The 27,387-nt window shown below is 42.0% G+C and overlaps 2 protein-coding genes across 8 annotated transcripts in view; one reads left to right on the top strand and one right to left on the bottom strand.

Annotated features, from left to right (window-relative positions):
* The window catches only part of FRMD4B (FERM domain containing 4B), a 334,728-nt gene that overhangs the window by 43,175 nt on the left and 264,166 nt on the right, over window positions 1–27,387 (bottom strand). For all 7 annotated transcript variants that reach the window (XM_033424804.2, XM_033424806.2, XM_033424807.2 and 4 more), the window contains 4 exons: window positions 26,460–26,516; window positions 25,636–25,658; window positions 2,113–2,196; window positions 518–583 (listed from right to left, as the gene is read on the bottom strand). In XM_033424804.2, the coding sequence (XP_033280695.1) occupies window positions 518–583; window positions 2,113–2,196; window positions 25,636–25,658; window positions 26,460–26,516 (230 nt within the window). The remainder of the gene's footprint in view (window positions 1–517; window positions 584–2,112; window positions 2,197–25,635; window positions 25,659–26,459; window positions 26,517–27,387) is intronic.
* LOC101277820 (60S ribosomal protein L32-like) lies at window positions 6,127–6,659 on the top strand. The gene has a single exon (XM_049715834.1). It carries the CDS (start codon window positions 6,346–6,348, stop codon window positions 6,601–6,603), a length of 258 nt encoding a protein of 85 aa, XP_049571791.1. The 5' UTR covers window positions 6,127–6,345; the 3' UTR covers window positions 6,604–6,659.

Below are 27,387 nucleotides of genomic sequence, written 5' to 3'. Positions count from 1 at the left end.
TTATCCAACACTGACACTGCGTGCTCCACCCAAAATAGAGTCACAAACCAGGTGACAAAACACGGCCTCCAGATAGATGTTGTTTGGCTCATGTTGTACTAAAATTTTCTTAAAATTACTTTGCAATGTTTAAAATTAGGATTTAAAAAATTGTAATTTCCAGCTTTTCTTGAAAAACATCAGATGATCTGGCAAGATTATGCCTGAATGCTGAAGCTGAGTAGTCTTGTCTCTAGCCAGGGCAAAAGCTCTCTAGTTCACCACAGTCCCCACCACTCCCTATTGCCTACACTTGGCCTATGAGTTCTCATTGTTGTTACCTGTCTGACACTGGTAGGCATCTGAATTGGTGACACCAAAGTATGGAGTGACCCAAGACACTTTATAATTCATGGTAAGATACTTCTAACCAGGTGAGTACTATATGCACACAAACTACACAATAGAAATCATTTCAGATGACTTTCTCAAACGGAAGACATTACAACTATATCTAAGCACAAAGAAAGATACTTACTGAACCACAGCTTGACCCCGAGTCAGACCTTTGATTTTCAAATAATGCTCAATTACCCTGTCCTCACTGTAAAACAAGGAAATGAAAAGTAGAGCAATGCATGACTGTATGAGGTACAGATCCAATTTCAAGATTCTCAGGTGGCCTACTTGAAACACTTGAGAAAGAAGGCCTAGACCAACTTGGTTGGGAGATAGAAGCTAGTTGACTTTTGTTTTTGTAGGATATGGACATATGGACTCCTGAACCTCAGACATTTAACTACCTTGTCTCGATTTTATATAATTTTATATAATATACTTATATAATATGTAAATTTTTAAAAATTTAAGTTATTAGAAAAGGAAACATAATATCAATTCATCAAATAAAAAACTAATATTCTCTCCCATAACTGAATGGAATATAATAAATACAAAATAATGTTATTAAATGCTAGTGAGAGAGCCTTGCTGGGGAAATTAAAAGGGTTTTTTAGAGAGATCAGCAAGTGTAAGGTATTATAGACATTTTCCTTAAATTGTTCAGAAAGATTTAGAAAGAATTAAAAATGCTTCTGAGTGAGTGTTCAATCTAAAATATTCTACTGTCACTACTTGTGGACATAATACTTTAGAAGAAAACCCTTCATTATTGTCTTAGAATAAAACTTTTTGACTAGAAAGGAGAAACAGGCTGAAGTCTGGTCACCCTTGACATCATTCAGTTATTTACCCTCCTTTCAGACTGGTAGCTCATTAGTCATATCTCAAGTATAACTGAGAAGAATAAACGTTTTTATCTCTATACAACAAATAAGCAACAGTAATTGGTCTTTGCTTTTTATCCTTAAGAAACTATCACTTAACAATGATTTATTTAGAAGGTTCCAGACTCAGGATGCAATGTAGCCTCAGTACCTACTCTCACTATTGACTTGGGAAATATTCCAACTTTCATATTACAGCTATTCATGTTGAATATTTATTTTGTAACCAGTTTTTTTAGTGGAAAGGAAAACCATCTTCAGGATTCACAGCCTTAAATCGAGGAAAATATATTTAAAGGGAATGTAAGTAATTCAAGGGGAGAAAACGTACTTTTCTAGGGAAAATGTTGCATGGGAAATGGGGACTATGGATTCATTAAAATACAGGCAAATAAAACAACTCAAAATAGACAATGACTTCTGCCTGTAGAGGAAACCTGATCATTCAGGTTGTTTCTGTTTATTATGAATGCCTCTGTTCAAGGAAATCTGTATTTTATACCACTTGTATTGCACTCTGCCACATTAAGCCTGCATTATACAGTGACTGCACATCTACTGAGCAGGATTCACTTAAAAGCACACTCTACAAATGTATCATGCACTTGAACGAGAAGGCACATGGCCACCCTTCACACATGACTACAGTCTTGGGACAATGATCTCCAGAGAGATTTCATAAGACCTTTTCACTGGAAGGATCAAGGTCTACTTATGATTAGACTGACACGTATGATGGGCAGTTTGATATTTTCCGCACTTATATTTCTTTTAGCTCCCTGAAGAGCATGCCGTTCTCCGTGGAGGTTACTGTAACAGGGTCACTGGCAATCTTGGCGTGGCTTACCAGTAGGCAAGGGAGGGGTGCTCCTGCAGAGTTTTGGTTGGAAAGGCTGGTAATGTCTTTAAATCTTTCCTGGCATTTTCATCACTAAAAAGAAAAGTAATACAGTATGTCAGTCGTTGTTACCTAAAAGATTACCCAAGCTGGTCACCACATGAAATCTGTAAAGTAACAACAGCACACTGGGCTCTGTCAAATGTTATTGTCAGCATACATAAGGCTGTAGACTTTAACTAAAGGCAGCCCCCAAATGGACAACCAACCTGATGAGATTTTGAAGTTTTTAAAAGACAAAAAAAAAAAAAAAATTAAATACTATTAAATTGCCATAATTCCATTTTCCTTACTTATAAACTCCATTTTCATTGCATATTTCCTATATGTATCTATTTTATTATTGATATATAATTATTACTACAGTTGTGCACACTTTATATTCTATTTTTATGCAGCATTCTTCAAATTTCATTATACACTTTCTCCGCACTCCTGTAGTACCCTCATAATTATTTTTAGTGGTTATATAATATTCACAATGTTGGAACACTGGTTCTAAAACCATTCACACAGAATCACCATTTTTCATAACAGCTATCATTGCAATAAAAACGTTTGAGTGTAGACCTTTCTATTACCCGTCTGTTACTTCCTTACCACTCTCTGAAATAAAATGGACCAAGTCAGCCATCTGCGGAAATCACTTGGATAGGAGATGACTTGAGGGACTTCCCTGGTGGCACAGTGGTTAAGAATCCGCCTGTCAATGCAGGGGACACGGGTTCGAGCCCTTATCCAGGAAGATCCCACATGCCACGGAGCAACTAAGCCCGTGCGCCACAACTACCGAGCCTGTGCCCTAGAGCATGTGAGCCACAACTACTGACCCCACGCGCCTAGAGCCCGTGCTCTGCAACAAGAGAAGCCACCGCAATGAGAAGCCCACGCACCACAACAAAGAGTAGCCCCCGCTCGCTGCAACTAGAGAAAGCCTGCGTGCAGCAACAAAGACCCAACGCAGCCAAAAATAAATAAATAAAAATTAAATTAAAATAAAAAATTTTAAAAAAAGATGACTTGAAAATGTGTTTCTAATGAAATCCAAGGAAGTTATCCCTCAAATTGCAACAAGTGAACTAAAATGTACCTCATGAAACATCAGCTAATTTTAAAATGGCAAAATTCTGGGAATACAGGCAATATTTTATAATAACTATGAATGGAGTTCAATCTTTAAAACCTGTGAATCTCTATGTCATACACTTGAAACATATAATATTGTAAATCAACTATATCTCAGTTAAAAACAATAATACAACGAAAACAAAACAGAACCAAAAAAAAAGGCAAAATTCTGGTTGTGAAAAGAGAAGGGTGTGGGTGGGATAGGGAGGGTGGGAGGGAGACGCAAGAGGGAGGGGATATGGGGATATATGTATACATATAGCTGATTCACTTTGTTATACAGCAGAAAGTAACACACCACTGTAAAGAAATTATACTCCAAAAAAGATGTTAAAAAAAAAAGAGAGAGAGAGAAGGGTGTGGTCTTTAAGGAACTTAACAGAAGGGAGAACAGGTAATATGACCCAGTCAGGTTTGTCCTGCACAGTGTGAGAACAGTCCCAAGTATTTAAGAAGGCAGTCTCTGATGAAACAGACATGACTTTCTGGGGTTCATTAGAGCCTAGGATAAGCACATTAAAGAGTTACTCAAAATCATGATTACCCTGGTGTTCATCAAACAGCATACTGGTAACTTTTTTCCACTTACTTGCCACCTCTTCATATCTTTGCCATTATCATCTCTTTGTTGAGGTTACCAAGAGCAGCATGAAATGCACTTCTAGGGCACTGTTCACCTCGTGGAAGTCCCATCACAACTCTTCCCATGTGGTAGGTACTATTATTACCCAGACTACTTCACAGGTAAGAGTTTGAGGTTTAGAGAAGCTAAGCCTCTTGTTCAACGTCTCTCAGCTACTGTGGAGGAGCCAGAAGGCTTCAAAGGCCAAGACCATAACCACTGTATTCTATTACCTGATTCCCTGAAAGACTCCCAGAGCAGTGTCCTGGGACATTCTCATCTCTGGCAAGGCAGAGCTCCCCTTCACCCTCACCCCTACTTATAAATGAAAACTCTGAACTGATTAGTTGCAAAGTCCATCACTCAAGCATTTTTACATTAGCTTCCCCAGGGTTTGCCCCAATGTGAATCGTGATACTGAAAGAGATGAACCCCCAACTGTAGGACTAAACGCTGAACTCAAGGTCAATCTCCTCCCAAAGCATTCCTTCAATTACCCAGATCAAATGTTATAGGTCAAACTAGGGAACCAAGTATGGCCTGCAGACAGGCTTTGTTTGGTCTATGTTGCACTGTGCTGGATTAGAAATTGCTCTCTCCTGTCACTTCATCAGGCCTGGTGTAACTGGTTCTCCTTCAATGTTTACAGAAGGTTTGTTTACTGGTTCTATCACCAAGTTTCCCCACCAGGCCACAGGACAATCAGGTGAACCCCCTGAGCAACCTGTACATAAACTTACTTTCAGTAGGAACAGATAGAGTTGAGTGTCGCCTAGCTTAGAGACGGTATGATTTGTACCTGTCAATGCTATATTTCAAAACTAGGCTTGGGGCCTTTCCTAAAGGTGAGAGATCTGACTTTACAAATTACTCCAGGAAATGAAAAGTCACTTGGCTCCCATTCTTATATAAGGCTAAATCTCTCTATTCATTTGAAATCTGAGCAGTATGGCTTAACCACGTTGACAATCTCGGGAAAGTGGTTTGGGCTTCCTGAAAACCAAAATATATACCACAATCGTATTTAACCACAGTAAAGGTCACCTGTCTTATTTCTCTTAATGATTTCTTTTATGCTCTGTCCTTCAAATCCCATTTCCTTTTCAAAGAGGTTGGCTTATGAATTTTTTGTGAAGGGCAAATACCTGTACATGTTCTAAAGTGACAGACTAAGGATAACACTTTTTGTTATTAATCATCACCACCAACCACATGTGTGTTATCTCCTGGGTTCATGTGAACTGTGTGCTGTGTTCCAAGAACTCAGCCTCACATTCACTTATTTCTTTGGATTATAGTTAATTTTGTGGCAATCAAGACCTACTAGAGTAGAAGAGAAGCTGCTATTTACCATAAATTCACTTATTCATTTAGCAAATACGTATAAAGTGTAGACTGCATGCTGAGCATGTAGAAACAAGTGTCATATGATGAAGTTGCTTTTAACTTATACCAATGTAGTCAGCCAAAGGAGAGAGGAGAGGGGGGAATGAAATAAGAGGGAAATTTTATCCATCATTTTATTCAACAAGCTCATGGTTGAGAGTAAGTGTGAAACGGGAGACTTGAAGTTGCTGTCCTTTAAGACAATTTTAGTTCCTGTGTCCTTAAAGCACCAGTCTCTCAGTATACTGAGATTTTTCTAGTATTAAAGCATTTAACACATGTCTGCTAAACACACAACTTGTATATCTAGTGACTAACTTAAGAAATAGCTACATGTTACAACTGGAGAAAAATACTACCTGTGTTGGATATACTGAAAGATGAACTTTGGCCTTCGACATGTCACCTTCCCAAGGAGTTTTTCATTTTAACTATGCACCATTAGAACCTACCCTAGTCCTAAGATGCGATAAGACATTATACATCTGGAAATGGTGACTAAATAAATCAATAAATTACCAAACGTTAATCACAAGGCAGCATCCTAAATAACAATGAATATTTACTCATTAAGACTTTTTTGGGATACTAGTCAATCACTGGGAAGCAACTAAAATGTGCATTAATAGGCAAGTGGCTTAGGGATCATTTTAAGGAAAGTTTAGACGACTTTAAAAGGAATATAATTGAATAGGTGGAGCACAAGGGATTTGGGGGTGTGTGAAACTATTGTGAATAATACTGTAATCATGGATGCATTTGTCAAAAGCTATAGAACACAGAGTGAACCATGATTTGACTATGGACTTGAGCTAATAATAATCTGTCGTCTTCTTTTCCTCGGCGCTGCCTACGGAGGTGGCCGCCATCTCCTACTCGGCATCATGGCTGCCCTCAGACCCCTCGTGAAGCACAAGATCGTCAAAAAGAGGACCAAGAAGTTCATCCGGCACCAGTCAGACCGGTAAGTCAAAATTAAGCGGAACTGGCAGAAACCCAGAGGCACTGACAACAGGGTGCGCAGGAGATTCAAGGGCCAGATCTTGATGCCCAACATCGGTTACGGGAGCAACAAGAAAACAAAGCACATGCTGCCCAGCGGCTTTGCCCAGTTCCTGGTCCAGTTCCTGGTCCACAACGTCAAGGAGCTTGAAGTGTTGCTGATGTGCAACAAGTCTTACTGTGCTGAGATTGCGCACAACGTCTCCTCCAAGAACTGCAAAGCCATTGTGGAGAGAGCAGCCCAGCTGGCCCTCAGAGTCACCAATCCCAACGCCAGGCTGCGCGGCGAAGAAAATGAATAGACAGCTCGTGTGCACGTTTTGTTTCATAAAACCGTAAAACGGCAAAAAAAAAAAAATCTGTCAGTATTGATTCATCACTTGTAACAAATGTACTACACTAATGCAAGGTGTTACTGATAGGGGAAACTGTGAAGAGAGGGGGAAGGGGAAGGAGAGAGGATATAGAACTCTCCATACTTTCTGCTCAATTTTTGTGTAAACCTAAAACTGCTCTAAAAACTGAAGTCTATTAATTTTTTTAAAAAAGGTAAAAAAATAAAGAAATATACTTTAAATTAGTGGTTCTTAACTGGGGCAATTTTGCCCCTCGGGGGATATTTAGCAATGTCTTAAGACATTTTTTGACAGTCACAACTGGGGAAGGAGGTGTTACTGGCATCTACTGAGCTGAGGCCAGGATGCTACTATACATCCTACAATACACAAGATGGGCCCCCAGCAACAAAGAATTATCTTGCCCCAAATGTTAATAGTGCTGAGGGTTGAGAAACCCTGATTTGGATTATTATAAAACTCCTGATAATTCAACCCTAAAACTTCTAACTGTACTGTATCTTTCAGACTTAAGAATTTTTCTTTTTGTGTCACTCTTAGACTGTTAAATATTAGAATATAAATATATCTTAGATGCAACTCTCTAACAGGAGCCAAGTGAGAGAAGTATTAGAAATCCAACTGTCTAAGCCAGCTGAGAAAGGCAAGTCAAGCTGGGCAGCAGACACAGGGACTCGGTGGGGACCATGAGGAAGAGGAGAGAACATTACCCACTTGAAGTTACTTAGGATATAGATTTGACTGTGCGTGACAGAGATCAACACTTTAATTTCTCCTTACCTACAAGTTAGAGCTAGAACAGCATGAAGTGTTCAGGGACTGAGACTCTTGTTGCTTCACCGTTCGTGGGGTTCTGCTGTCCTTCACATGGTCTGAGATAGCTCACCACCATGTCCCCCTTTTAGCCATCACGTAGGGGAAAAAGAATAAAGGAGGACATAGCCACTCCTTTAGGGGCAGAACCTGAAAGCTGCCCACATCCCCTAATCCCACTGGCCAGAAAAATCACAAGGCTCTTGATAATTGCAAGGGACACTGAGATATGTAGTCTTTATTTTGGGCAGCCACATGCCTTGCTACTAATATTATTACTAATATGGAGAAAAGGGAGATTGGATACTGAGGAAACAACCAGATGCCACTGCTGATGGGGAACCACCACTCAGATCAATGTAATTTCTGCCACGTGAGAATGTGGATCCACTATGGCCTAATGATGGCACTTTCTTCAAAAATAAGGCAAAATCTCAGAGTTTCACCTAGAATGTCTGAATTTTAAAATATTGCCTCAACCAAAAAACAAAAAAGGAAAGCCAAAAATAAAAAGTAAAGCATTGTGCAGGCTATATAAAACATACCTGCAGACCATCACTATCGCTTTGCAATATCTGACAAACTAATAGTAAAGAATGTATAGGGAGGCCCTTCTCAGTTCAGCTTGGTTTCTAGTTTCAGATAATTTACTTACAGTGCAAAACATCAGTAGGGCATGAGTAAATGAGACACATAAATAATGCTGACAAATGTGGAATCTGGACCATCCCAAAAGATTACTTTCTCAGGAAAAAACACAGCCTTAATTTCTTTGTGTTAGAAAAGGTTCCTATTAATCCTCCAAATCTGTTCACTTGTGCTATTGCAAAATATCCTTTCTTGTGAATACACAACATCACTTTCTATAAGGACCTATTAACACAGGAAACTTCTAACAAGCCACCACCAATAAGGAGGTGATTGAGCTGGGGACCTGTCTGTGACACTAAAAGAGGACGAAAAAGATGGCTGAGACAGATGACCTGGCAGCAAAATGGGTTAAATCGTTCAACAAGCAGTGCACAAGTAGAAACGCAAATGGCCAACAGGCAGAAGCAAGTGTTCAGCTTTATAAGTACTCAGGGAAATGCAAATTAAACCTTCAATGAATTACCACTTTGCACCCGACTGCACTGAGGTTACACGAAGATGAAGGGTGATAGGAACTCCCATCCATTGCTGTAGAAATGCCCACTGACATGATCTTTTTGGAAATCTGCATACCCCATGACCCAGAGATCCTTTCCTAGGTATACCTCTAGAGAAACTTAGGCAAAAGAAAAGGGTTTATAGCAGCATTGTTCACAGTAAGACAAATAAAGAAAACAGCCCAAATATCCCATAACAGTAGAAATGATAAAATTACAGTATTCATACAATGGAATACCATGCAGCAAACAAAATACAGACTAGCTTCACACAACATGATGAATCTCACGATATTTAGCAAAGAAGCAAGACCCAAAATAATATATACATCACCATCCCATGTATATAAGTTCGAAAGCAAACAAAATGAAACTACAGAGAATCATACATAGGTGATACAGTATAAAGCAAAACAAGAAAATATGTTCTATACAGCCCAAGCACCTCTGGGGAAAAGAGAGGATTTTTACTGGGAAAGGGGGTCCACTACACAATGGGGGTGGGGTGGGATCCTGGCAACATTCCTCATCGGGTGTGGTTATGTGGCTGTGTAATTTCTAATTTGTTATTTAAACCATTCATACATGTTTTACACATCCTTCCGGGTGATAGAATTCACCTAAAACTAAGTCAAATATGGTTAGTGGGTGTAAGGGAGGGTACTGATGAGCAAGCCCATTGCCATTTAGAAGGCAAGTGTTTCAAACACTGGTGCATTATTCTTAAGTTCATCCTGATCATTTTCAGAGTTTAGAACCTGAAGGATTTCACGTTCGAGTGGACTGACAGTAGCCGAGTGCTTATTTGTTCACCCTCCGAAGAACCCCTGCGGGGGAATTTGCCTGGGAGCCAAGGCCACGTGGATCCACTGAGCTGGCAGAGGCAGCCAGGTCTGGCTTGGGCAGAGAAGGCCCCTCCTGGGGCTGACAGGCAGGCAGGGTGGGAGGCTAGGTTTATATGAATGAGGATCAACCTCAGAATCCCAAGGGAGGGCCTCTGAACAGCCGGGAGGTGAGCAAGCCTGGACGGAGATGTCTCTGCCTCGTCCCAGCAGGAAACGCACTCACCCTGTCTGGACGTTCTTTTTTTTTTTTTTTTTTTGATTTATTTATTTTTGGCTGCGTTGGGTCTTCCTTGCTGCGGGTAGGCTTTCTCTAGTTGTGGCTCGCGGGCTCTAGAGCGCAGGCTCAGTGGTTGTGGCACACAGGCTTAGTTGCTCCGCGGCATGTGGGATCTTCCTGGACCAGGGATCGAACCCGTGTCCCCTGCGTTTGCAGGCGGATTCTTAATCACTGCGCCACCAGGAAAGTCCTGTCTGGACGTTCTTGACCCGAATGCAACGGAAGTGTTATTTTAAAGACGAACTTGACCAGAACTGCCAAGAGGGACTGCTTTCTCCAGGTCCTAGCCAAAGACAATGCCCATAAATCTACAAGACTAGCTCCTTCTCAGTAACAAACCAGAAACTGCTATTCTTCATCCTTTCAGCAGGAATTCAGATGCCACAATGAAGAACACTGCGTTTTATCTAATTATCTAGGCTGATAATTAGATTAAATACCTGGTAATACCTCCTTTAGGTATTCCAAGTTCCTATTCTGACAGCTTTCTAGAAGGAAGCGGCCCATGACCCACCATTTAGCCACCGCAGCTCTTTTTCCCGTGATGATTCCTTTTGGCATTCCCAAGCCCCTTTCACGGGCTCTTGTTTTTCTTTACTGACCGCAAAAACCCTGTAGGAATGTGCCAACCTCACTCATTTTTGACAGAGCCACATGGCTGGCAGAGCTGAGGCCACCCTTTGTGTGCGCTGGAGCAGTTGTGTGGAAACAGCCACCCCCAGCAGATGTGTGCACCTGTTTGTGCCTAATTGGGAACTTGCCCATAGTGACAAGCAGCCACCTGCCATTCTCAGGCTGGAGGACGAGGGAGTGCGTGCAATTAGCAAACTGTGGTGCTGGCACTTGTGGAGCAAACGGATCACTGAATGAGATCCTCAAAGATGGCAGCTGTCAATGCTTGGTGTGGAAGCACCCTTCGGTTTCTAGGACAGTTTAAAAAAAAAAAAAGCCCAAGCCCCAAACTTCCCTTTTCTTTTTGATGCTAACGCTCTTCCTTAACTGAAATTGCAAGCAAAGGTGCCTACAAAGCACGTTACATATAATGACCCAATGGAAATGAGCGTAGAAACATCACCAAGACATAAATTAAGCTCTTTAAAAAGTAACTTGGGACTGGAGTCTTGCATGAGTATAACTCATGCATATGCAAATGTAAAAAAGCTATAGTTAATGCCTGTTGAACACTCAAGATAAAGTCTACCATGTAGCCTAAGGGGCCTCCAAGACCTCAAGCAAGCTGTCACAGCTGGGAGCTCTATTTAATACTGTGCTGTGTGCAAGCTAAAGATTTACTGTCTTTAGGAACTGGTGTAAATTAGAAACGTTTGCCAGTCTTCTGGAGTTGCCTGTACAGAGGCTGGTGACAAGCCACTTCCTTATCTATGCTTGCTAGAGAGCTGGGGTGGCCGTCAAAGTTTTGCACTATACTGAAGGAATGGTCCATGGCAATGATCATAACGGCCAGAAAAACTGTATTTAATGTCTGTTAAATGGTGTAACAGGTGTCAACTCAATTACTAAAGCATTCCAGCTGGATCCAGTGTTTAAGGAGGACAGCTTGCTTAAACATGCCATTATTAGAAGGATCTTGGATACTGCATAGAAACACTAATTTCCTCGACTAATCTACCAGCATTGATCAACACCTTGGTCGTTAGCACTTTAAGGTATGTTCTCAGTTTACTTAGAGCATTTGCTCACTGGCCAGATTGCCTTCACATCACCCTTTTTTAATTAAAAAAAAAATCATGTTTCTTTCAGTTATCTGGGAACTTGGCCTTCAGTGATGAATCTAGTTTATTATCTCCTTGACTTAATAACTAGGGAGTTCTAACAGTAAATTTGTCTCCACTAATTCCTAGGTAAAGGGATTTTAAAGGTTGACAAGCATGAGAAAACACAGTAGTTCTTTTACAATCCCCTGACTAGCAGCATCCCTATTATCTGAGAACTTGTTAGAAATGCAAATTCTCGAGCCCACCCCAGACCTACAGAATCAGAAGGGCAGAAGCTGGGACCCAGCGATCCGTTTAATAAATGACTTGAGAACCACAGGAACAGAATAACAGAATAAACACATCATAAAACAAAGGGAGATTTTCAAGCAAGAGATAGCAATCTACAGTTTAAAACAGGAAAGAAGGTCAAAGAGGCTGAGGACAGCCCAGGAGGTTAGTTTCACGAGACTCTTCGAGGCTGAGCCAGCAGTTATACAGAGTGGATACCTTCATTCAGTCCCTAAAAAAGAAATGCTTTGAACGACAGCTCACACTCACTGAGCATTACTAGGTTTCAGAGACTGGACAAAAACCTCTCTCTACAGGTTATGCTATTATCACCAGCATCCCCATTACATAGATGTGAAAACTGAGATTTAAGAGAGATTTAAACTCAAACGGCAAGAAAGTAGCAAATATGGGGCTTCCCTGGTGGCACAGTGGTTGAGAGTCTGCCTGCCGATGCAGGGGACACGGGTTCGTGCCCCGGTCCAGGAGGATCCCACATGCCTCAGAGCGGCTGGGCCCGTGAGCCATGGCCGCTGGGCCTGCGCGTCCGGAGCCTGTGCTCCACAACGGGACAGGCTGCAACAGTGAGAGGCCTGCGTACCGCAAAAAAAAAAAAAAAAAAAAAAAAAGAAAGTAGCAAATATGACTCCAAGCCTGTGCTTGAACCACTCTAACTCCTCTAATTCCAAAAAGAGACAGAAAATGGGGGGAGGAGGAGGTAAGGAGATGGAAGGTTTCTGCCAGCTTAACTCGAGGCTTCAGAATTTATAATTGTAGTGGCCTCTCATCGATTCTACTAAAGTTAGTTTCTGGGACTTCCCTGGCGGTCCAGTGGTTAGGACTCCGCACTTCCACTGCAAGGGGGCATGATTCCTGGTGGGGGAACTAAGATCCCGCATGACGCACGGTGTGGCCAAGAAATAAAATTTTAAAAATAAATAAATAAAAATAAAGTCAGTTTCTTCGGTGAGGATAGGCTGCATTTTTTAAACCAGATAATCTGGATTAGCCAAAAACTGGATTAAACCACAAAGATCTGAACACGGATAAGAAGATTGAATATGTGTTATCACTCAATGTTTCTTAAACCCAACCAAAACCACTACAGGCTATAGTTGTCCCCTGATAGCAAAGATACCAAATTTAGTTTTAAACAATTTGTTTTAAGAGTCACAAAATCAGACCCGTCATTTTCAGCAGAATTTTAAAACAGGGCACCCAAATCCACCTGAGAAGCCCAACACCCAACAAAGTTTCCTTAAAACACACGAGGTGTTCCTGATGCCCGATTTTTTAATCTTGACTAAAAAAATTCACAGTAAAATATCTACCCCTGTCGAGTTCTCTCTTTTAGAGAACAGAGGGCTTGGGAGGTGCTGCAGAAAGTTGGAAACAAATTGTCATCATTCATAGTCAATCATACACCAAGGCAGAAAGCTAGGGCTCAAATCCACCCCATTCTAAAGCCACCACTGGTTGTTGCAGTTTAGTCAAACTGCTCACAGACTGAGACGATTTCATAATAGCTAAAATAAAGTGCCCGCCTCACTTTCCACCCCTCCACACCAAACCCTGCCAGCTGGTTTAGGCAAGCTGATTTGGTGTGTCCGACCCTGAGTTCTCAGGGGGAAACAGGGCCCGCTGATGTTAAAGACTTACCCAGGGGCCCCTCGGAGAGGTGGCGCTAGATCGAGAGGACCAGTGGCTGCTTGTCTGGTTCTCTGGACTCCAGGTCAAAGTGGAGCAGCCGGGGAGGAGAAGGAAGCAGAGGAGGGAACTGGAAAGGCAGGAGGAGGCCGGGGGGAGGGGCCGGAAAAGCCAGGCGGGCTGGGCCAGACCTTGCCCCCTCTCCTCCCAAGTCACAGGGTCTTTCCAATCTTGGAATTTTCTTCCCACCGCATTTGAACAGCTCTTGATCACGCCTCAAGCCAAATCAGGTGGTCACCATTTGCAGAGCGGAAAGTGAGACCTGAAAGGAGCCCTTCTCCTGGCTTCCCCCTTAAGCTAGGGATGCTCCCCCAGCACTTCTGGGAGAAGGAGGGATGCCCTCCATTCATCTTAACCCATTGAAGCTCCTTCCCTGGGGATCAGGCGCGAGCACACGTTTCTAGGCTGCCTCTGGTTTGCAGCTCCCTCTGACCACTCAGCCCCTTCACAGGACAATAAATGAAACTCTTGTGGCTTTAAAGGAGACTGTCCTGGGCATGTGCTGTGTGGCAGACAAGTGCTCAGCATTTTACTTATACAAAATACAAAAAAAGAACTCATTTAATTCTTATGGCGAACGTAGATGTAGGTGCTATTTCTAACTTACAGATAAGGAAACTGAGGCTTAGAGAGGTCACCTGGCTGCCCACTGTCCCACCAGAGCTGGCACATGCGCAGCCAGGGTTGGGACACAGGCTACTGCAAAGCTGCCACATACTTAGAAACAAATCAACAGAGCAGTCTACCAGCTGGCCCTAGACTTGTAATGTGCAGTAATAAGGTAAGGACTTCAAACTGGATACAGTCCCAGGTCTCCATGTTTGTAGGACGTTTGTGGTCTTAGATAAACTAACCTTTGTGAGCCTCGGTTCCTCATTATAAAGACAGGGATAGTGACCTGTTTTATAGGGTTCTTGGGAAGATGCTATGAAGCTATGTTGCTATGAAGGCACCTGCCTATGTTCAATAAATGTGTTCCTTCATTTCTGATCACAGCCCATGAAACCAACAATTATAAACACTTTATTTCTACCATTCTCAGAACAGGCTGCGGGTGGATTACTACCACTGAGAAGAATCCCCAGTGGGCGATCTTAGATTAGAGTTGCCAGATTAAATATTTAGAACACACACTCAAAAAGTTATTCGTTGTTTGTTTTATTTGCTCAATCTGGCAACCCTAAGGGCTGGTAATAAGCCACATGGGAAAAGAACTTTGGAAGGGACTTGGCAAGTCCCAGGTTGTAAGTGGCTTTAGGATTGGTTCAACAGAACCCACAGTAACTGGTGGAATTTCAGCCTTGAAACTTGCTCCTCCAACATCATGACCAATCCATGGAATTTGTGTCAGATCCCCCTCACCTCAGCACTCTACCAAAGAGACAAGAAACCGGTGTGCGTTCTGGGGAACACAGCGTCCACTCAGCTAGAATTCCGTTGCTGTTAAATTTCTGTCTGTGGCCTAACTTGTAACAAAGGACGAATTACTCTGTCCATCTGCGGGCTTGATAGGGATCAACTGTCAAACTACATTTTTTTTTTAAGTCTAAAGAATTTCTAATAATAATGAAAATGTGATGAGAGATTTTTCTAAACATTAGTCAGCTTGCCAAGGACTCTGATCCTGTCTACTTTGAAACTTCAACTCTTTTAGAAGAAATGTAATCCATAAGGATGACTTTGGCTGAGAATTAGGTTAACATGAAAATTTGTAAATATTTAAAATAAAAACATTTTAGAAATTCAGAGAGACAGAGGGTAGAATGGTGGTTGCCAGGAGTTGGGGGGAACCCAGTGAGATTCCAAGGTCTGAGCCAGCGCTGATGACATTCCATTGCCGCCAGAAACAAGCTATGAAGAACTGTCTGGCATGTGGGTCCAGGAGTTCGCCAAAGTCTAACTGCATTTGCATTATCAGCCCAAAGCAGTAGATACTGTTAAACATCTTTTGGATTCACTCTTGAGGAATTATCAAGTGGAAAGGCTGAGGAGAAATTCAGAGGATGGGGGTTAAAATCCAAGTACCACCATATGTGGAACAGATATGTGACCGTGATCACTACGTCTGTCTCCACATCTGCAGAATGAGGATCTCAATGGCTATAATTTGAGAAGCAGATGATAAAAGTACACAGGAATACCTGGCACCTAATAGATGATGATGAAAGCAGGGTGCACAATGGTGGAGTGAAAAAAGCATGACCTCTGCCATCAGATGGCTTGAGTTCAAACCCTAACTCCATATGGTAACCAGCTGTATGACTTGGGCAAGTTACTCAACTTCTCTGAACCTCAGTATCTTCATCTATAAAATGAGGCTAGGGACTTCCCTGGTGGTCCAGCAGTTAAGACTCCACGCTTCCACTGCAGAGTGCGTGGGTTCGATTCCTGGTCAGGGAACTAAGATTCTGCATGCCGCAGGGTGTGGCCAAAAACAAATAAATAAATAAATGAAGTACAAAATGTAAACATCAGGAAAAATATTTAAAAAATAAAATGAGCATAATGATACTACCTAGCTCATATTGTTGATACCAGGGTAGCAACTGAGTATTTAGGAAGCTTTTGAAAATGAGTATTCCAGGTGCCAGGCACCGTTGTAACCCTTTCACGTGCATTTTCTCTCTCGATTTTCACAGTGCCCTTATGAAGTCAAGGTTGTTACTCCCCGTGCTTCAGACCTGGGAGATCAAACATAGTGAAATCAGAAAAGGGTAAGAGGTTCCCAGACATATATGCAAAAAGGCTGTTTTGCAGAATTCTGTGTGGTTCCAGCTTCCTCAATGGAGTACCCATTTAGACACCTACAAGAGGACCCCTTCTTTAACAATCCATTCAACACCCGGGCCTTCCCAATGCTTTACAGTTTTCAACAGCCAGGACCAAGCTACAATTTGCATGGCCCAGTGAAAAATCAAAATGTGGAGCTTCTTTGGGAAAAAATCATGGAGAATTTCAAGATTTCGAGACAGAAGAGCATCAAACCAAGAGTGGGGTCCTTCCGAGCAGGGGGCCCTGTGTGACTGCACAGATCACACACCCATGAAGTCTGCCCTGCCAACAGCTTTTTCCCTGGTAGGTTTCCACTGTCTTAATTGCTTCCTTTCTGCCTGCCCAGCCTCAGGCGCCTGTGCTGAGAACTGAATGAGCCTGTTCACAGAGGCGCGCAGGCCCCTGGGGGCCAGCAGGTTCTGGGCAGGGCCTCCCATATACGGGGGGGAATCACAGGCTTGCTGCTCTGGGGTGGCAGGGAAGGGCTTTAAGCCTTGGTTTGGGAAGTTTCCGTTAGGCCAAGTGGGTAGTGTTCCATGAATCTTACATTCATTTTGAAAAAGGATGCAGTGCAGGAGATCTCTAGGTCACTGTGCTAAGCTCTGAGGTTTTTAACAAGACAAAATAACATTTAAAAAAATTCTGACATAAGCACTATATCTTCATTTTCAATAAATGAAAACACACTGACATGCAAAGAAGGAAAATTGTAAACATTTCTATCCCCACCATCCCGAGACAACTGTTAGTCATGACAATAGTACCAGCTTAATTTTTTTTTACCCCTACCATAAACCAGGCAGGGCACAATGCACTATTAACACTGTATTGCACATCTGAACGCTGCTAAGAGAGTAGATCTTAAACGTCCTCATCACAAGGAAAAAAAAAGTTTTGTAACTATGTATGGTGTTGGATGTTAACCAGGCTTATTGCAGTGATCATTTTGCAATATATACAAATACTGAATCATTATGCTCTATACCTGAAACTAATATAATATTACATACCTCAAAAAAAAACATATCTCAATAAAAAAAATTTTTTTATAAAAGAACTGTAATTATTCCCACTTACAGATGGGAAACTGCAGCTTGGAGATGTTCAGTAACTCAGCTAAGATTATTCACCAGTGAGAAGTGGGCTCTGGAATCCAGTTCAGCTTTGCCTAACTTCAGAATCTACTCTACAACAGTCTATGTGGTAGAGAGATCTGTAGGTGTGCAGAAAGAATATACTAGAACTTCTTTCTTTTTTTTTTTTTGGCTGTACCACGTGGCTTGCAGGATCTTAGTTCCCCGACCAGGGATGGAACCCTGGCCCTAGCAGTGAAAGCGCTGAGTCCTAACCACTGGACTGCCAGGGAACTCCCAATACTAGAACTTCTAATGATATTTATTTTTATTCATTCTTGGAACATGTTACTCTATCTCTTTCCTTTTGATACATTACTCTTTTGACAATAGTTTATAATGTATGTGATGTCAATATAGTTCTACATGTACATAACTATATAATTAAGTAAATAATTAAAAGTATATGCATATTGAGAATGAAAGGGGCTGTATGAACAAAAAAATTGAGGGGCTCCTGCACGATGCTACAACTTAAGGACCAGTTTTTATATCTGTATCATGTATTTGAACATATTGGTATATATAATTTTTTTATAAAAATGGATAATATATATATGCTTTTTTCCTACTTCCTATATTGTAATCATTTTTCCATGTCAATAAATATTCACCTACAACAATATTTTAATGTAAGTATTGGGCTCCTCAAGGATTAATTTTGGTAAGTAAGATCTGATGATGTAGAACAAGGATCTGATATCCATCCTCAAGTCCTATGCCTTCACCCCACCCCCACTCCAATGAACAGTAGAATATACTTAACTATCTGGAAGCCAGGGATTCTTCTTAAAAATGCATCTCTCTTCCCAAAAGAACTGAAATCAGGGTCTCAAAGAGATGTTTACCTATTTTTGTTCATATCAGCATTACTCATAAGAGTCCAAAAGTGGAAGTACCCCAAGTATCCATCCATGGATGAATGGCTAAACGAAGTGGTATATACATACAATGGAATATTAGCCTTCAAGTACAGGCAATTCTGACACACACTACAACATGGATGAACCCTGAGGACACCATGCTGAGTGAAAGAAGCCAGTGACAAAAAAACAAATACTGGGGCTTCCCTGGTGGCACAGTGGGTGACAGTCCACCTGCCGATGCGGGGGACACGGGTTCGTGCCCCGGTCTGGGAGGATCCCACGTGCCGCGGAGCGGCTGGGCCCGTGAGTCATGGCCGCTGAGCCTGCGCGTCCGGAGCCTATGCTCCGCAACGGGAGAGGCCACAAGAGTGAGAGGCCCGCGTACCGCAAAAACAAACAAACAAACAAAAACAAATACTGCATGATTTCACTTCCATAAGGCACCCAGAAAAGGCAGATTCATAGAGACGGAAAGTAGAATGGCGGCTGTTAGAGGCTGGGGGCGGAGGGAGAGGGGTTATCACTCAATGGGCACAGAGTTTCCATTTTGCAAGATGACAGATCTTGGAGATGGACGCGGTGATGGTTGCACAGCAATGTGGATGTACTTAATGCCACTGAACTGTACACTTAAAAATGGCTAAGATGGCAAAACAACAACAGCAACATCATCTCAAATGCATCTCAGTATACTAGATGGGACTTAGTGGAACCAGACTCCCAAGTACTAAGTCTCCATTCTGTACCGGGCACCCTGCAAGGTGCTTGATCTCACTCAATCCTCACAACGAATCTCCGAAAGAAAAGGGACCTTAGGTTCAGATGGCTTTAAAACTGCCTCAAGGTCGCACCACTAGCAGATGAGGAGGGCTTGTTTCACTCAACCTCATGCCTGCCTGTCTGAGTCCAGGGCCCAGGCCTTTCTCCAGTGTCTCTTATAAAGGATGTAGAAGGACCGTGGCTCAGGAATAAAAGGAAGGCGGGAAACTCAGTCTGCCTCCATCACAGCCCTCGCTTGGTCCAATGCCTCTCACGTTGTAGGTATTAGGTGTTCAATCTACAGGAGTGAATAAGGTCGAGCAATGAGAAGAAGACAAGGTATTCCAAAGGCACTGCTGACTGCGTGCTCATTTCCGGCCTTCTCCCTCTTAAGCTATGTCCTCAAGTGACTAATATTAGCCTCGGGGCCACTCCAGTGATAACACCACTTACCATGGTAGAGTCCACTGCCTGCTGTCCTCACTGCCTTCTATCAGGGACAGCAAGGATCCATGGAGGCCTCCTGATACAAGTGTAAGACAAAATGGTAAATCTGAGATGGTCAGGGAGACCTGGGGACTGTAGGTCTGGTCCTGTCAACCTGAATTGTCATGGATATGTCACTTGTTAGTTCATCAGCTATGAAATGAGGGTTCCAATTCATAGTATTGGGCAGCCCTAACATTCTCTGCACAGAGCAGATGAAAAAGCACCCACTGTATGGGATGGATGATTCCTTCCAAATTCAGGGCTCTTCAGAAAAAGCAAGTTCAGAACTTGATGAATGTTTACCCCAAGAGTTACTGGAATTAAAATCGAGGGATGCAATAATCTGGCAAGGAGTACCAAGAAAAGGTCTGCCAAAACTGCTTATCTTGTAAAGGCATTTTAATACTGAGCTTTCAGCAAATAAATAATCCCCTGCTTCACAAAGTGAAGTCCATAGAACACCGCTCTGGCAGGAGACTCACACATCAGGGACAAATAAGTGTTGGAAACACTGTTTATGTGTCTACTTCTGGGAGACCCGCCACGCACATGAGCAGATTCGAACTTCATCGGAAAGAACTCTGTTTAGCTTTTAACCACGTATTTCCCACACTTATTTGTCTGTGGTTCCCTATGTGTTCTTATCTTGTTTGTTTATTCAACATAGCAACTCTACACATCTGGCCAAGCCATGGGGAAACGTTAAACCATAATATGGTAATATAAACATAATCCACACACAATCGCTTAATCTCACTTGTAACGTGGGAATAATATTCCACCAACCTCATGGATGGAGACAATGAGTTAATGTTTGTAAAACATGTTAAACAGCCTGACACGTAGAATTATTTACCAATCATTAAAAATAAATGAAATATTAATGCGCTGAACTGATTAATAAAAGAACCTATGTGTATCTTTAAGTCAAACCTTAAAATAGAGTCATGACACCAGGAGAGAGAAAAGCCATTTCTTAATAGGTTTTTCACAAAAGTGTTTTGCTGATTCATTACAGCCCTGGCCTGAAATCAGACAGAAACGTTAAATTTCTGTCAAGTCAGCCTTCTTCATTCTGCCAGCAAGGAAGGTAATGATTCTTACATTAAATACAAAAAAAGGAGATACAAAAAAGGAGACTCCTGACAAAGGTGGAGAGCATGAGGCGTGGAGTCCTAATTGGGCCACTCTCTAAGCCATGTGACCTAGACAGTCAACTACTTACTCCCTCCAAAGCTGATTCCCTCTCTGTAAAATGGGGATACCAGTAGCGCCTGTCATCACGGGATTGGTGGAAAGGTTAAACATATTAACAATAATAATAGTAATACCAAGTAATAGAGACAAAGAAACTGAGTTCCAGAGAGGTTAGTTACCCACAGTAATACAGCAAGTGCCTGGGCAATTAAATTCCAAAGCTCTTGTCTTCACTCCTGCCTCCCCATTGATGTGAATAAGGACATACTCAGCACAGCACCTAGCCCACGGGAGCTGCTATTTTTATCATTGTAACTGATTTTAAAGGTCCCAGAAATGGAATGATATTTTAGAGCTTCAAGTGCTCTAGAGGTGTAAGAGTAGAAGTTCTTTAAAGTCTTTGCTTGTTCCCCCCTCCCTTCACTAACTACTCTCAAGGCATCCAGAGAAGTTCCTCTCCCATGGGAAAACAGCTGTTCCCAGTAGCACAGCTGTAAATTGTGAATTATTCCTTCCCATTTGAAGCTAGGTGACAATATGCCTTCATGGTGACCCAGTACTGAATTGTAAATTGTAGTCACTCACTCTTTCTTATAAGCAAAAAGTGCCCTAGTCACATAGTTCCCTTAGTAATTTCCACCTTTCAGGATCTTAAAAAGAAAAGAAAATGCTTTGCTTTTACAAACTCATTTGCGGCTGGCTCAGTGATGAAACCTTGCCTCCTTGCCGTGTCAGCTTTCAGGAATCCTGTGTTTGTCTGTGTTGTGTTACCCGAGTAGCTTGTTATCTTTGCAGCTTAAGGGCTGACTTGGAAATTCAGGCTGTCAACTATTTAAAGAAAAAAGTCCCCATGCCACTATTTTAATTAACTTTCAGAGAGCAAGGTTTCCTACTGGTCATGATAATGTTAACTTAAAATACTCAAGGAAACAGGGCAGGAAACAAAATAGGGGAGGACTGTTGTTTTTAAAGGCATTCTAGGAAGAAGAGTTTGAGCAAAGCCATAAAGGCGAAATAGTGAAAGCATGTGAAGAAAAGAGAAGAGAGGCAGGAACAGATATTAAGGTGTATGAGCAGTAGAGTGTGGGAGGTTAAAATGTATAATGCAGATTATGGGGGGCCTTGAATGCCAAGTTAGGGTTTTGGAAGATGGGTGTCTGTGCAATGAGAAACTGTAAGAGGTGTCTGGAAGTCAACAACAATGATCGCATTTATGTCTTAGTAAGATACCAGGGGGTTATGTGCAGGTGGTAGTATACAACGGAATCAGAACAGATCTGGGAACTTACTGGCTATGTGACATAGTCTCTTTGGCCCTAAAATTTCCATCTATTAATTTGTTAAATGGTGATGATAACAACTGTGGTGGGAATTGAATGAAATCAGGCATTGACTTTTAAAATAATGTCACAGAAAGCAGGCAAAGAAACAACACACACACACACACACACACACACACACACACACATACTTTTACAGTCAGGCTGAGTGGAGGAGACTAAGGGCTGAGAAAGCCAGCGTTCTGATAAAGACAAGGAAAGAAGGGAGGTGTCTGACAGATGGACAAGAAGGTGGGAGGGAAAAGAGAAAATCCTTAGAGATGATTCAAGAGAGAATGGTGGTTACTCAAGGGGAGACACTGGAGGAGGAGTTGGTCTGGGGGCTGGGATGGTGGTGGGTTCAGCTTTGGAAATTCTAAATTTGAGAAAGAAGACCATATTCACGAGGAGTGGGTGGACCACAGCAGCCTCAAGAATTAGGTGTTCAATCACTGTTTTAATTGAAAAAGCCACATTGCCCTGGTCTAGGAGGGTAATAATTGGGGACTTTTTCTGATCCACAATCAAACCTCAGTGACGTTCTAAAAGCTAAGAGCTGCAGCCACTGACATGTAAACAAACAGAGAAGTGGAATTCAGAACTGCCACGGAGGTAGCTCTTGATAGAAAGTCAAATTTCTCTGGAAGGAAGGCCCCTGCCTAAGTACCTCTGCATCCTAGTTGCCTAGATGGGTGCGGACCCATTTCAGGCATTTAGGAGACGTCACTGGATAAAGCTATGAAGTTTGTATAATTTTAGTTTAGCGGTATCAAGAATGCATAAATTCCATTTCAGCGCTTCATACTTTGCCTCCTTTGAGGAATTTCCCTTTGCTTGTTCGCCACCTGAGAAACATCACTTAAGAAAATAATCACAGGGACTTCCCTGGAGGTCCAGTGGTTGAGACTTCACCTTCCAATGCAGGGGGTGCGGGTTCGATCCCTGGTTGGGGAGCTAAGATCCCACATGCCTCAGGGTCAAAAAACCAAAACATAAAACGGAAGCAATATTGTAACAAGCTCAAAAGGGACTTTAACAAATGGTCCAAATCAAAAACTCTTTAAAAAAAAAAAATCACAGACAACCCCAATCCCAACTACACAAAGATGTTCATCAAAGCATTATTTATATCAGCAAAAAATGGGAAACAATTCATATTTAAGACAACAGGGGAGTGATAAATTATGTCCATCAATTTGATGGAATATGAAAGTGGAGACTGCAGGAACCGTTCTAAGTACTTTGTATATATTAATTCATTTGGTCATCATAGCAATTCTGTGGGGTGTATACTGTTAGTATAAGTCCCATTTTACAGATGAGGAAACTGAGGCTTGGTGAGTTTAAATAACTTGTTCAAGATTATATAGGTAATAAGTGGCAGACCTGGGATTTGGGTGAGGCTTTCTGGTTCTAGCGTCTTTACTCTGATCACTACACCACACCGCTGCATGGTATTTTTAAATTTTTGGCCTGATTTTCTTAAATTAGTTTTATAATAGAACTTTGGAGGAAAAATATACCCTCTCCATTCAGGGGAGGAGGAGATCAGATAGGGAAGGGGTGGTGACAGTCAACCAGAATTCTGCTTCATTATATACCCAATGACAAAAGTTCACATTTCCTATTCTTTCTTTCACCCTCATCAGTAATAACTAATGCTCGTAAAACAAACTGTCATCTACAAAGTCCTTAAACATCATTCGTAGCCTCAAAACTACCCTGCCAAGTCCCATTTTCCTTAATCCCAATTTACAGATGAGAAAACCGAGGTTGAGAACGGACAGAGGGCATTCAGGGTCACGGTGCTAGTTTCTTCATTCCTAGTCCCAAGCTCCTTCTACTACTCAGTGTGGTTTAGACAATTCCAGAACAGTGTCCTCCATTTCTTTAGTCTAGTAATCACTCAGGAAACCACCAGGAACACACTGAAATTAAGGAAAAGGATTGGTTTGTGCTTGGCCAGACTGACTCACCAACCTTGAAATCCTAGGGCTAAAACGTCTGTACTACCCAAGGACCGTTCCTTCTAAGCCTTCTCCTGCCATAGGCAAGCGATCTTCCCTAAGGAAGGTTTGTGGAATCAATCTTTCTCTTTGATTCTTTCCCCTGACACGTGATTACAGCTTCTTCAGACCCTACTACATCTCAAAAGCCTCTTCAGAGGTTGCCAAGAGATGGGACAGGATGATAATGATGAGGGCAATAATGATACTATAATAGTTAATAATAATAGCCAAAGCGTATGGAGAGCTTGCTACATGCCAGATACCGCCCTGGGCAATGTTTACATACAATTAATCTCACAACAGACCTACGAAGGAGGTACCATTTTCCTGATGAGGAAATGAAGCTCAGAGGGTGTCCATCACACGCTTGACCGGGAGAAAGTGGGGGAGGAAGGGTTAGCGGTTCACAGACCGCAGAGGCTGAGCTGTTGGCTCAGAAGCCCTCATTTATAAATCAACTTCAGACTCACCCCCTACACGATGGAATTCCTCACATATCTGATCTTCCTAGGAAACATGGCTCCTCCAGGGAAGACAACAGTGGAGAACACAGCCGCTCTTGTTGTTAATGACCTAGAGACTAATTTATCCTCTTTTCATGCTCTGACATTTTCTTTTAATTAAAAAAAGTTCGGTGTTCATTGATCTTTATGAGTCCTTCAAAGCATATTTCCTAACCTAAAGTTTTTTAAAAAATAATATAGCACAAAACAGAGCTAAAAGGAGAGTGTGGTGAGTGGATCATGGCGTGCTAAGTGGAAGCCTCAGTCATTCTACCGCATTAAATGGGCAGATGTGGAAAGTGCTTGGAGTTTCTGAGGTGAAGCATGACTCCATGAGTGGACGTTTTCAAGCTTGGAAGGCATTACTTGGTTATCAGCCTGTTCAGCACACTAGTCAAAGCCTTGGCTGGGAATGAGTACTAGTTGATCTGTAAATAATCTACAGGTAAAGGTTAACCAGCAGTGGAACATTAACACTGTAGAGGCGAGGCTTTGTGGGTCGTTGGCCTGTGAGCTGCTTCGAATTGGAGGTCTTGCCTCCACCTTTAACCCTTTCTACTACCCCCACACAACTATTGCATTAAAAGAACAGAATGGAGCAGATAGAGGGTGAATTCAAATATAAACACTCTCTGACGATTTGGCCAGTTAGGCAGTTAGAACCAGTAAGTGCCTCGGTGGCAACAATACAACTGTTAGGTCAAATATATGAAGGGTGAGGCCCCTTTAGGGCAGCTGCAAAAAGAAAGCCCCTATTAATCCCTTAACTAAGCAGCTGATGGATTTAATCTTTTTGTGCTTATGGTATAATTCTTTAAACACAGGATTATTATAAATTTAAAGAATCAGCACGGGCTACCCAAGTTTTTTATAGATTTCTTCGTCTTGCTCACAGATGATGGAAAATAGAACTTTGGAGGACTTCTGAGTACAATCTGCTGTCACTCTGGCTTGCAAAGCTTCATTCCCGGATTCATTCACAAAAAGAATAGGTCTCTATTTGAAGAGGAAAGAGACCTCAGTCTCTCGCCTGGGGATCTACTTTCTTTTGCTTTGCATCCATTGTTATTTAAAATAGCATTAAAAGATTCAGCTAGGGTTATTTTGCATAGTAATATTCGAAAAGGAACCATACCTGGTGTAATCCCCTTTGGCTTCCTGAAATAAAAAACAAATATAGATGATCAATTTGTATTGACGGTGATTAAGCTAAAAGAATTGTACTCCTGATCATTTTCCCCTCTTAAAATGCCTGAGTTTTGTTTTGAAAACTTTTTCACAAGGAACACCTTCCCTACATATGACCCTGGAGAAGAATGTGGCATTTAAGAAATCGTTATTACCCAATAATTATTTCTTGTTTTTAACAGAAGAGACAAATCTATCTGAAAAAGCATAGATGATTATTTCTCCTTTAATGTTCTGAAGATCACGAGATAAAGGCCTGTCCTTCGGAGCAGCACACTTTTTAGTCTGGCCTCAGACTGTTTAAACCATGACACAGGTAAATCAACACATGCCATTTGTTTTCTTTTTCTAAACCAGCATGGAACACACTGCTTTTTCAGCTACATGTGCCTTTAAGAATTAAAGGGCTCTTTAACTCCACCTCAAGAAAAAGTATACAAAAGTTACTAAATTTAAATGCAAATTACAGCTGTTGTAACAACTGCAGCCTCCCAAATTCAAGCCACCGGGAGCTCTTTGCCAGCAATACGGTCTTAACTCTTCTTCCTCAGTGAAGTCTAAGTTTCATTTTCTTCTGAGACATATCACACTCTCGCTCATGCAATCCACACTAAAACAGAAAACAGTGGCTCACATCTTATACTGGCAAACAACCAGAAGGCTTTAAAAAGCCGTCAGCCACTGGCCCATGCAAAAGATTCAGAAGGGCAGGCAGTTCACAAAACCCAACAAACAAAAGGAGCGGGTAAGAGGCAGTTTGTCAGTTCTTACCTGTAAAATAAGCGCCGCTAACCTGAAGATAGTTTCGCTGTCTACTTCGATTTGCCCCTGTCGGTGGAAAAGGAAAGCATCACTGAACGCAGGCTGCCCTAGGTCGTAGCAAATGGCTGTGGAGTTGGGGAAGCTGTCACAGCTTGGTACCTTCAGTTTAGGATTGAACGCAGATCATACCATTGCAGGGGGAAGGGAGGGGGGCGTGGAGAGACGTATCCAGGGTTAAGGGGAAGCCACATTGTGTGTGTGTGTGTGTGTGTGTGTGAGAGAGAGAGAGAGAGAGAGAAAGAGAGAGAGAGAGAGAGGGCGCGCGCGCCAGCACTTTAATTAGCTGTGGGAAATTGTGTTTTGAGAGCAGTATTCTGGAAGGAACACACATGACTTTGAAACTGAAAATTCAGACAGCTTCTAAATGAATAATTTTTACCTCTCTAAGTTCATTTTGAAGCTCTGCTTTTCTTAGATTAGTTTGCTCAGTGTTTTCCTGTGTCATAGCAGTTATTTTGGTACACACACAATGCAAATATTATAAAAAATATAAGTTCTACTTCTGTGTCAATGAGACATTATTGAATTAATATTTATACTCTTGTAGAGAAAATGTAAGCCTTAAGAACAGGTTACAAGGCTTCCCTGGCGCAGTGGATAAGAATCTGCCTGTCAATGCAGGGGACACGGGTTCGATCCCTGGTCCGGGAAGATCCCGCATGCCACGGAGCAACTAAGCCCGTGCGCCAAAACTACTGAGCCCGTGTGCCTAGAGCCCGTGCTCCTCAACAAGAGAAGCCACCGCAATGAGAAGCCCGTGCACCGCAACGAAGAGTAGCCCCCTGCTCGCTGCAACTAGAGAAAGCCCACGCACATCAATGAAGACCCAATGCAGCCAAAAACAAATAAATTAATTAAAAATTAAAAGAAGAACCAG

The sequence above is a fragment of the Orcinus orca genome, chromosome 10, assembly GCF_937001465.1.
Source record: "Orcinus orca chromosome 10, mOrcOrc1.1, whole genome shotgun sequence".
Classification (NCBI taxonomy): domain Eukaryota; kingdom Metazoa; phylum Chordata; class Mammalia; order Artiodactyla; family Delphinidae; genus Orcinus; species Orcinus orca.
This window is presented reverse-complemented; position numbering and strand designations above follow the sequence as displayed.